A 12,316-nucleotide genomic window follows, 5' to 3' on the forward strand; every position below is an offset into this window, starting at 1 on the left:
CATGTCAAATTTAATACTGTTGAAAAGTCTTGTTTGGTGAAGTAATTGCCAGAGTGAAGCAAGTAGCACAAAACTCTTAGTACTCACAAAGAAAAGTAATTCTTAACATTCCCCCAGCAAAGCACATCAACACATGCTCAAGTTTAAACACCAGTAGTCACACTGAAGTCAATGGGATTACTCAGGTATTTAAGTGCTTTGCTGGATCAGGGCCTTTATAAATATAAGCTGTGATGTAAATAGCATGTTTTAGAAATTGGATGGAACTCCTATTGATTTCAGTGGGGCCAGTGTTTCACCCATTGTGTCTTACTGGCTTTTCAGCTCATCAGTCCAAGTGTGATATTGGGGGAAGTTCCAAGAAACATTAAGAACTGATAATTATATTTATTTACAGAGACTTCAGCAACACAGAAACATTATGTAGTGAACAGAAGTACTACTGTGAAACTTGCTGCAGTAAACAAGAGGCACAGAAAAGGTGGGTAAAGAATAGTGCAGTTCAGTCCCTGTTCAGATAAACTGAGCTGTTAGGGTACGTCTACCCTGCGATAAAAGACCTGTGGCACGGACACAGCTGGCTCGGGTCAGCTGACTTGGGCTCATAGCAGGGGCGGCTCTAGACCCCAGCGCACCAAGCAGGCGCTTGGGGCGGCCGTTTCCCGGGGGGGCGGCATTTGGCTCCGGTGGAGCTCCCGCCGGCATGCCTGCGGCAGGTCCACCGGAGCCCGGAACGAGCGGACCTGCTGCAGGCATGACTGCGGCGGGTCCCGTCTTCCCGCGGCTCCGGTTGAGCTCCCGCAGGCATGACTGCGGCAGGTCCGCTGGTCCCGGGCTCCGGTGGACCTGCCGCAGGCATGCCGGCAGGAGCTCAACCGGAGCCGCGGGAAGAGTGGACCCGCCGCGGGACCGGGGAAGGGCGGCGCAGCGCTCCGCGCTGCTTGGGGCAGCGTGATTTGTAGAGCCGCCCCTGGCTCATAGGGCTATAAAATTGCAGTGTAGCCATTTGGGCTTGGGCTGGAGCCTGGGCTCTGAGATCCCACAATGGGGAGGGTCTGAGACTTTGGGGCATGGTGTTTTTTAATCATAGTGTAGACATATCATTAGTAGAAATTTAAATCACTGCTGAAGTGTAGCTTCACTCACTCTGTTACTGATACATTAAACTACAGTCCAGTCCTCCAACTTCTGTGTTTGTACAACGTTCCCAGTCTCCTGCCTGTGATACCCTTGTGGCTGCAGTGAACCCCCTCCTGAACCTGTTTGCAGCTTCTTGACCTCTAGTGGCTGCAGCCCTCTCCAACACATGTACACTCCATATGGACCTTGAAACCAAGAGGTGGAGCCACAGCTGCTGCACACATCCCTTAGGTTGCCAGTTACTGCTGATGGAATACCTCTATTTACAAAGTGCATTTATAATGTGCAGACATAGGATTGCAAGAAAAGAATAACACTGAACTGAGCAGCGTTTCATAATATACACCCTTATTAATGATTTCACAGGATGAGAGTAAAAAAGCTGCCAATGATCCTTGCATTGCACCTCAAGAGATTCAAGTACATGGAGCAGTTACACAGGTACACCAAACTCTCTTACCGTGTGGTATTTCCTCTGGAGCTACGTCTCTTCAACACATCCAGCGATGCAGTCAACTTGGATCGCATGTATGATTTGGTGGCTGTTGTCGTTCACTGTGGCAGGTAAAGCGCATTCAGGTGTACCCAACCTATTATTAGATCAGTAGTATTGCCAATTCCAAACATTCAAAAAGCACGTGTCAGGCCTCAAAATATATTGAGATTGGTTTAAAAATCTTGAGATTTTAAAAATGCATTTTGGGTTCTTTTGTCTTTGGAGTTTTTTTCCCAGGCTCCTCAGCAGCCAGCCTGCCTGGTGAGGAGTTTACAAACTACTGTAGAGGTGGGGGGCCCTGGGAGCCAGGAAGTATACTTGTTTGGGAAACACCAAAAAGGTTCCTGGGAACATTTCATTATTTCCAAAAGATTTAACAGAATTTCAATTCTGCAAAAAAATTTCAACATTTTTACTTTTTGCTCTAATTTAAGACAAAACAATTTCCGAAAACCTCAAATTGTTCATGGATGTCAAATTCCGTTTCCTGGCCAGCTCTACTTGAAACAGGTGTCATAGGACTAGAAATGAGACGTGGAAAAGGATCAAACAAACTGTCTAATTCACCTATCTGCCAATACATGTATATCTAGATGTCATGAATAGTTAGTAAAGGGTTAAAACATAGTACCTGGTAGGCACCTGACCTGAGGACCAATCAGGGAAGAGAATTTGAAATTCCTAGGAGGGAACTTTTTCACTCTGTTTCTGTGTGTGTGGTTCTTAGCCGTTTGGAGTTACAAGAGTCCAAATGCTTTAATCAAGTCTTCTACCAGTTTCCACCTTTCTGAACTAATTTCTTCTAGTCAAGATAGTGAGTATTAGAAAGGTACTTTGTGTCCTCACCTAATAATCCTATGTTTGCAATTCTGTCTGTTTGTTATTGATTATTCGTAACTCTGCCTGTATTGTTTGTACTGAGAAGGAGAGAGGATTCTCTCCAGAACTTAGCAAGGTTATACCCTATGAGTGTCTAGCTTGGGCTCATAGAGATTCTGTATTTTTCTTGTTTTTCTTTTAATAAATTCTTTCTATAAAGATTTGATTAAATCCCTCTACTGTGGATACAGGGGGTGGGGCTAAGAAACTCTCTCTCGGTGGTGAGACGGCTTATCTCCGGGCAGAGAAGGGAGGGGGGAGAAGGGGAGGCTTCTCCCTCTGAGTTGAGCTGTATTGTCCCCAGGGAACCTCTTTGGAAAGAGGAAGGCAGAGGGAATACAGGGGTGTCTCGGCCCACGTAATCGACCGAGTGGTGGCAGCCAGAAAGGGGACCTACCCTAGGATTTTAGGGTGGGGGGATACATGCTGGTCCTCAACTTGAAACCCCCCAGTTTCAAGTGAGGGTGCAGACCATGACACTAGAATGCTGACTGTGGGCCTGATCCTGCAACAAATTTGAACAAACAGACCTTTACTACAGTGCAAAGTCACATTGAAGTCAGTGGGATAGTATATGAAAGCCAGGGTCTGCCTGTGCCAAGTTGTTTATGTAGTTGAGATGAACTTTAGGTTACCTAAAATTGGATTATTATAAAATACTTAGGACAAAAAAATATATGTAATTATAGGCCAGCCCAGAATCATAGCCATAATATCCTGCATTGCCATATGAAATACCTATATCTCAGTCAGATTTTTGTAAATGAAGCTGGTTTAAATCCAAGTAATTTAAACGGAGTTATTCTGTTTATATACCAGTGTAATGAAGATTAAAATCTGGCCCTCTGTGTCTTACTTCCATTGGGTTGGAAATATGTGGAGATAGCATATTCAGACTCTAGCAGGAGGCAGTGGTTGTATTTTCTTTTCTTACTAAATGGTGATTGCTTCAGCTGGCTGATTTTAAGGACTGGTAATGATTGGTTAGAATGAAGAATTGTAGCTAGAATAGGAGTTCTTGGATGTGATGGATTGTCAAGTGTGGAAAAAACTAGAAGAATTCTTAAAGCTCAAAAGGAATGTGAATAATTGTTCTCCCCACCCAGAAGATACATAATTACATTTCCATGTTTAATATCAGCCTGTTTTCTTCCTATTTAAATTCCACTGAGCAATTTTGAAAATATTTCTCATAGTTTATGTCTGCCACCAATTAACTGTCAATTACTTTTTAGCTAGATTTATAAACTACCATAATGCAGATAATGAGAGGGCATTCAATTTTAAGTTGGCCAATCCATTTTAGATAACCCAGTATAGGAGAAAGAAGAATGCACGTGTCTATTTAACACTGAAAGCTGGCTTACAAGGGGCTTCAGTGGAAATATAATATCTATTTAACATATGACTTATCAAAACCAGCCCATTTATATCTCACACTTTTTAATTACTTTTTTTTCTAGTGGACCTAATCGTGGGCATTATATTACCATTGTGAAAAGTCACGGATTTTGGCTTTTGTTTGATGATGACATTGTAGAGGTCAGTATGCTGATGATCATGAAAAGATTAGTGGTCTGTAAGTTCCTATGTCCATTTGGTGTGGCTTACCATTCAGAGACCATCAGCTTTTGATGGTGACTTGATTTCCCTCTTCCCTTTCCCCCCAATTTAAGAAAAGATAAACAAGCCAAGCTCTTTCAGTCTCCTCTCATAAGCTAGGCCCTTCAGTCCCCTATCATCCTAATAGCTCTTCTCTGCACCTGTTCCAGTTTGAATTAATCTTTTTTGAACATGGCTTACCAGACCTGTGCACAGTATTCCAAATGAGGTCTGACCAGTGCCTTGTACAATGACATTAATACTTCTCTATCTCTATTGGAAATGCCTCCCCTGATGCATCCTAGAATCATATTTGCCCTTTTTCACAGCTGCATCACATTGGTGGCTAATAGCTATCCAAGGATTGATCTGCACACCCAGTTCTCTCTCATCCTCTGTCACTTTCAACTGGTGAACTCCTGGGTCATAGCAGAAATTTTTATTATTAGACCCTAATTGTATGACTTTGCTCTTTGTACTACTGAATTTTATCCCATTTGTTATTCCAATCTTCAGGGTCATCCAGATCTTCCTGTACAATATTCTGATCCTCCTCTGTGTTGACAGTGCCTCACAACTCCATTAGTAACTTCCCTCCAATCTGATAGTTCACCTTTCAGCACAACCTGCTGTCTATAAATCAGAGCAGAATCTGTCCTACGGTTGGTGCAGATGCAGTCTACTCATAGTGCAGTAGTGTCTCAAACAGACACTAAAAATCTCTGCGGTATGTTGCCAAGACAAGGGGCTGGTTCTGATCTCAGTCTAGTGTAAGTCAGGAGCAAATTCATTGCAGTTATAGCAGACTAAAACTAGTGCGAGATCAGAATCAGGCCCATTGTTTGGAAGGAGAGAGCGTGGTACTACACCTCTACCCCGATATAACGCTGTCCTTGGGAGCCAAAAAAAAATCTTACTGCGTTATAGGTGAAACCACGTTATATCGAACGTGCTTTGATCCACCGGAGTGCACCCCTCCCTCCCCCTGAGCACTGCTTTACAGTGATATATCCAAATTCATGTTATGTTGGGGTAGAGGTGTACTTAAATATAAGGGTCGCAGAATCTGTCCCAAAAGACGCTGTGATGAGGAAAATAAAAGGAGGAAAGTAGAGGATCTCTGGGGAAGGCAAAAGTTAAATGCAGTATCTACCATTACATTTGTAGAAAAAACTTAAATCACAATTTACCTGTTTGCTATTATGTCACAGAGAAAAGATTCTCTCCATTTACCTATGGCAAATCCTGCTTGGATTACTCAGAGTAGTAGTCCCATTGATTTCAATGAGTGAAGCAATCAGGATTTGGCTCCTAAACTATTAAACGGCCCATTCACTTCTTGAATCACTAACAAAACTTGCTAATCATTACCCTGAGGCAAATAACTACATACGTGTTTTTGCATTTTTATATTCATTTAATCCAAGCTTAGTTTTTTTTCTTAGCAAACATTTTAAACAACTCTGTTTATTTTTTGCAGAAAATAGATGCTCAAGCTATTGAAGAATTCTATGGTCTGACCTCTGATATATCAAAAAATTCAGAATCTGGTTATATTTTATTCTATCAGTCAAGAGAGTGACTTGGAGGACTGTGAAATGCTGCAAGTGGAGAAAACTGATCAGCACTGTTAACTGACTTTTACACAGAGCACATCCTGAATAGCCGAACAATGATCTATCTTCTATTAAATGGTTTATGTGTTCTTGACTATAACCCTTCATTTCTGACGTGCAGCACTTTTTTTTTTTTAAGTATGACTCTGAATGAATTTCAGTCAGCTCTTAGTAAAATTTATATGGACTAACATTTACAGATAATAGGATTTGGGGTCATCTGTTAAATCCAGCTGAGCTAGAATAGTATTTTCTATGGAAGTGTGCATTATATTTAGGGCAAATTGTTTAAACTTTCTAATTAGCTTTGGGATATCACTTTATGAAGCATTCCTTTAAATATGTACTAATATGTATTGTAATCTATTTAATAACCATTGGAATTGTGGCTGCATAGGGGATTTTGTCATGTTACTCTCCACCGCTAGAAAGATATTCTTCTCAAATCCTTTGAGCTTTGGGTTATTAAAAACTTAAAATGGGTAACTTCAAGACTATAATTCACATAAAGAGATTTAAATCACATTGGAGCAAACTCATACAATGTGTCCAGTCTTCCTGTTTATCCTGATGAGAGAGCACAAATAAGCTGAGCTGGTCATTTTGATTCTAAAAGCCACAGAGGCACTGAGGGTTTTGTTGGGAAAAGTGGAGGGAGAGGTTCCTCACATGAAGTACTTTTCTAAGGAGTGATCTTATGTTTTTGCCAAAAAGAATAACAGAACGTGTGTGTGCTTATTGAATTTGCAGATATTCCAATATTGTGCGTACAAAACATCTCCTTCATCAGAGCTAGTATTACACAGTCTAGTTAAGTAATATTATTGATACAATATCTATCATTGGGCTCAGTCTCGCAATGTGCTGAGCACCCACCGCTCCAAATGACATCAGTGGCAACTATAGGTATTTGGCACCTAGGACAAGGCCCACTGCTTATCAATGTAGAAACCTGTTGTGTAATAATCCGTAGTTTACACCTGCAGTATGTATTGACCATACTCAGCATCAGCAGTCATGTTTGTCAACATCTCAATCACTGTGGTATCAGAAAGGTTCAAGAGTACATGGTTCTAGAGATATCAAAAGGCATAATGTGACTGTTCATGTTTTACTTTTCAAACCTGGTTGTCACTGGTCATGTTCTTGCTAATAAATTGCTATAAAGTAATACTGGAAATACTTGGCAAGAAAGGAGAGTAAGAGGAAGTATCAATAGGGCATGAGAAGGGATTGATAGTGTGTTGAGAGTAATTTTCTGTCTGACAGCTGACTTGGTAGATTTGACAATAATATTTCACCATTTAGTGTATGGACGTTAAGGATCGAATCCTGGTCTCATTGAAGACAATTGGTAAAACTACCATTATCTTCAATAAAACCATGATTTGGCCCTACTAGAGGGGGAGGAGAGAAAGAGAGGGGGAGGAATTCTAGAAAGATTGAAGCATCGTCATCTCACAGTATTTACTGTTACATGTTTTTAACTTTTTGTAAATTTATTAGAAAGTGTCACTTTCAGTCCTTTTTTGGAAGTCCAACTGTAGTTTTGTCGCTGAGCTTTTTATTTCAACAAATATTGTTTAAAACCAATGTTGAATCTGATAGTTCTGTTTCTCTTGGGAGAGTGGGGGGAAAAAAAACAACCTCACTTGTGTTACAATCTACTTTGAAAGTGAAATTGTTTTTATTACGTTTTAGTGAGCATGCAATGTTAGCCTCTGGTATAACATGGTTTGAAATTTATTTGGAATTATAAGTGGCCATTTTATATCAGTGGCCATATACTAAGAAGTATAGCACTTTACCTTGGAAGAAAAACAAAACTGGATTTTTCATCTTCAAAGATTTGTGAATTATTTATTATGCTAGTGTATTGATCCAACAGATCAGACACAGGATCTAATCCTACAACTCTTCTTATGCGAGTAGTCCAAGTGTTCTAATGGGACCATTCACATGAGTAAAGGTTGGAGGATTGAGTCCAAAGAAGTGCACTTTTTTCGTTTACTCACAGTGGGATGGGAGTTTTACCATAGAGGACTATGATGTTTCTTAATTTTAGAACTGGCCTAATAAGAGGCTTCAACAATCTCTGAAGTCCATTGACTTTAATGGAGCTGGATCAGGCCCTAAATTCTGTAAAATCACTTGTCTTCTTTAATGGAATATTTCTGAACATTCACATCTTTCGATTTAATAAATGTGGCCATCTTTTGCCTGGGAAGTGAGACTGTATTCTGGTTGTGAATAAATGCACTTTTTAGATCAGAGTTAACCAAGGTCAGACAAACATTCTGTACTTTGCAATTTGCTGCCATACATATTTAGGATGTGTGTGAAACTTTACAACAAAACAAAAAGAAATAGCAATGTATGACTTGTGTTCGGGACTGATGTTTGTATAAAGAACAATTGTACATAAAGAAATTATTTTAAAATGTGTCAGATTCTAGGAAATGGTTTTTGTGTTAATAAAGTTTGGGTATTGCAGCAATAGTTAAACACTAACATCTAAGATTCAGCACATGCAAATTTTTGTTTTTCCCAGGCTGCAAGACAAGACTTTACGTTGGATAATAAATTCAGATAATTACAATTTGTTCCCTGACTGTACAATTATTATGGCAGGCTTTTTTCATACTTTATGGGTTTAAAAAAAAAAAAAGTCCATCAACATTTCTGTGTTACATTAGGGGGACCCAGAGGAGTTAGATGTAAGTGCTGCAGGGTTGTTAAATAGAGGGTTTTGCTAATTCAAGAAAAGATTTACAGTAATGATGTAACACGAGTAGAAAATCAATGGCTGGATTTCAACTTTGGAGAAATCCTGGAAATACTACAAAGTACATAATGTCAGCATGAACTTTATTTTAGCACCAGTTAAATTACGCAGTATTTGTTTGGTCTGTCGATCAAAAAAAATTGCATCGTGATACAGTTCTAATAATCAGTTTAGGGTCCATCCACCACCCTATCTCCAAGCCAGCAAAACTCTTAATCATGGGCTCAACTTTAAAATGTAAGTTGCCCTATTGAAGTCCATAAAGCTATACACTTGGTTAAAGTTAAGCTCATTTGTAAGTGCTTTGCTGGATTGGGGCCAGGATGCGCAGCGCCTTGCAGGATGATGTACATTTATTTACCTGGATTTTTAACATACGCATGGTATATTTTTCAGACATTTTATATACTTACATTTTTCACTTCCAGTGCATCATGAAAAGAATGGAGAAAATCTGGGACAATCAAGACTTTTCTAGCCAGCAATTTTAGAAAAAAATTGTAGCAGATTGTCTGTGCTCCTGTATAATGTGATTTTTAGTTTATTGAGCTGTAACTGGATTAGTCCCAAGAATAATTTAATTCATTAGTTGTTTTGTGTGCCATTGCATGAGATGTATTTTCTGTGTAACGTCGTTACTCGTTCATCTCCACATTTTATTACATGTTCTTGTTTATAGAAAAGAACATTTTTACTCTCTGTTGGTATTCCGCTAAACCCAAGGAAGTGTTACTGTGCACTGTGTAAATTAGCTATCTTGGAGGACAAGTTCAGACCCAAATCTTATGTATCCCAGAACAAGCTGTCAGCATATTATACATTTTCTATTTTTGGAACATAGTAGATGGGGACAAAAGAAGGGATCAGTGAGGAAGGAGGATCAGTGAAAGCAGAGTATCTAGTTGAAAATAAGATGTGCACAACCACCCCAATACTCAACCAATTTCAATAGGGTGCAGATGTGGTTCAATAGACTAACATTTTAAAGTCTGACTCCCTTAGCAGTTAAAATTAAAAAGCAGCAGATGTTTCCTATGCATTGAATTTAACAAAGACATTAAGGGCTTGTCTATGCATCTGCGCTACAGTACAGCCTACAGGGGTGTGAATTGCACAGTGCACCAAACTGTTACAGTCTAACTGCTCTGTGTGGACACCGTAGGCGCAAACTAAAAGGCTAGTTTGCATTAATGTAGTCCTGTTTGAAAGAGGACTAAGTTTATGCAAACTCGGTACCTTTTCGTTTGAGCCAGCAGTGTGCACATGGACCAGTTGATTGCATCAAAATGCTATTCTCTTACAATTCATATCCTCATAGACCATCCTCTGGTGCAGTGGAGCCATAGCCTAAGACTTGAACGAAGATGTAACTGGAATTTATGCAACGTTACAATGGATTCTAGCATTTTATTACACATGGCTTTTATCTTCAAACAGTACATTTCATATACATTTGCACTCATACGTGTTATGATATTGTGCACTGGGGGCCTGATCCTGAGTGGCGCTGACTACTTGCAACTTCCAGCTACTCAGCACCACTTGGCAACAGGGCCTTAATGTTTTGTCTCGTTTTCTGTTTTGTGGCCAAGGAGTTTGAGCACTCCCTTTTACAATTTTATGTGTATTAGAATTTTAGGGGATTCTTTCTTTATACATATTTTACTCTAGTACCTTTTATCAGCGTTGTTTTAATTTATTTGTCTTCTTTTTCTCAGTAACTGTACTATTTACTGTATTTCTATAATTATTTAATTGTATAGCTAATATTGCTTAGCCTTATGTTTTAATTATGTACTTTGAGTTTTTAATTGATCCATGCACTTTAAGCAATAATGTTAATCTTGTGAAATTTCAATCGGTTTAACAATTTGCCTCTAAAATAAAGTTTTCAGAACAAACACACAGAAACCTATCTAGAGAATTGTCTATGGAATATTGTATAGAAAGAGACAAGGTGAGTGAGGTAATATCTGTTATTGGACCAGCTTCTTTTGGTGAGGGCAAGTCTACACTACAGCAGGGATCGATGCTCTGAGATCGATCCATCGGCGGTTGATTTAGCAGGTCTAGTAAAGACCTGCCAAATCGACTGCAGATTGCTCTCCAGTCAACCCCTGTACTCTACCCCCAATGAGAAGAGTAAGGTAAGTCAATGGGAGAAAAGCAGTGTAGACCCCGGAGTAACTCAACCTAGGGTACGTCAACTCCAGCTATGTTACTCATGTAGCTGGAGTTGCATAGCGTAGGTTGACTTACCGCGGTAGTGTAGCCATAGCCTCAGAAAGACAAGCTTTTGAGCCACACACAGCTCTTCTTCAGGTCTGGGAAAGGTACTGGGAAAGGTACTCCCAGCATCACAGCAGAATGCAAAGTGGAAAAGATTGTTTAGCATAAGCACTGAGCACATATTGTAAGGGAGCATTCAAGGTAGAGTGGCCCGTTAACTTCTCTGCTGTCACAGGACAAAAAGAGGGAGTTGGTAGGTTACAAATTATTGTAATAAACCAAAATCCACTGTCTCTGTTCAATCCATAATTCTTAGTGACTAGCAGAGTAACAAATTTTAGGTCCAAGGCTTGTCTTTTGAAAGTGTTGGGCAGGTTTCCTTTGAGTAAGAGGACTGAGAGGTCAGAAATAGAGTGATTGCTTTGTGAAAACTGTTCACCCACAGGTGATAGGGTTTTTTGGGTCTTTTATCATTTTCCTATGTGAGTTCATTCGAGAGCATAGTGATTATCTGGTTTCAACCACATAGTTGTTATTGGGGCATTTAGTGTACCAGATGAGTACACCACATGTTGTGACAGGCATGTGTAGGACCCATGGATCTTGAAAGGTGTGTTGTGGGGGATGGTGATTACTGTAGCAGTGGAGATACGTCTGCAGGTTTTGCATCTGTTGTTCTGGCAGGATCTGGTGCTGCTTTGAGTTGGTGTCCTGGGTCAGCTGTGTAGCTCAAAAGCTTGTCTCGCTCACCAATAGAAGTTGGTTCAATAAAAGATATTCCTCACCCAACTTGTCTCTCTAATCGCCTGGGCTGAACACAGCTACAACTACACTGCATATTGTATACAAAGAGATTTGAGTTTGAGATATGGTTTACAATGGTTGCTTAGCCAATCAAAAACTGATTTCATGTCTAAAATCTAAATTAATACATACAATAGAAATCACATATGTGGTAGTAGCATCTATATGAAAAATTGTATTTGTCATACACATTTGACAGCTTCTTCTGCCCACTGGTCCATCTGGGAGTACAAATGACCACCATATAAAAAAAATACACCTGCTACAGAAACGTTTCCTTCTTTTCCCCAAATGGAGGATTACCTCTTCCCTCTGCCACCTCCACTCCCCCAATTACACTGGTCCCTGTACTCCCGCTATCAGTCAGTCATACTCTTAACCCCCACCCCCCATAACTTCCAAGCACTTCACAATCTTTAATGTACTCAAGCTCAGGAGCTACAATTATCCCTTGGCCCTTATGTTGGGGGGAGGAGGGGAGAAAAAGTCCCTTTGCTCCCTCCTTCCCAACCCCTGTGCCCATATAAAAGGAAGAGACAACTAGGTAGAATAAGTCTTGTAAACACCTTACATTTCTTCTAGGTCAGTGCCCAGGGCATCTCTGGGTTATTGTAACATGCCCCTATCGAGCTTGTCAAGAAAGCTCTTCTTGTATGGGCATGCACTTATTGTAATACCAGTGCTGAGAATAACCTCATCACCATTTTAGACAGTCCTCTTTGTGGTCAGTAAAAAGACCAGGATATTTCTCAATTGCAAAAGCTT

At 40.0% G+C, this 12,316-nt stretch overlaps 1 protein-coding gene across 2 annotated transcripts in view; it reads left to right on the top strand.

The window, feature by feature from the left end:
• USP46 (ubiquitin specific peptidase 46) overlaps nucleotides 1-8,527 on the top strand; it is a 33,128-nt gene extending 24,601 nt beyond the window's left edge. For both annotated transcript variants that reach the window (XM_039541540.1, XM_039541541.1), the window contains 4 exons: nucleotides 398-481; nucleotides 1,507-1,704; nucleotides 3,979-4,057; nucleotides 5,598-8,527. In XM_039541540.1, the coding sequence (XP_039397474.1) occupies nucleotides 398-481; nucleotides 1,507-1,704; nucleotides 3,979-4,057; nucleotides 5,598-5,699 (463 nt within the window). In that variant the 3' untranslated portion in view covers nucleotides 5,700-8,527. The remainder of the gene's footprint in view (nucleotides 1-397; nucleotides 482-1,506; nucleotides 1,705-3,978; nucleotides 4,058-5,597) is intronic.
• The last annotated feature ends 3,789 nt before the right edge of the window (nucleotides 8,528-12,316 follow it).

Source organism: Mauremys reevesii, linkage group 5 (genome assembly GCF_016161935.1).
Source record: "Mauremys reevesii isolate NIE-2019 linkage group 5, ASM1616193v1, whole genome shotgun sequence".
Taxonomy (NCBI): domain Eukaryota; kingdom Metazoa; phylum Chordata; order Testudines; family Geoemydidae; genus Mauremys; species Mauremys reevesii.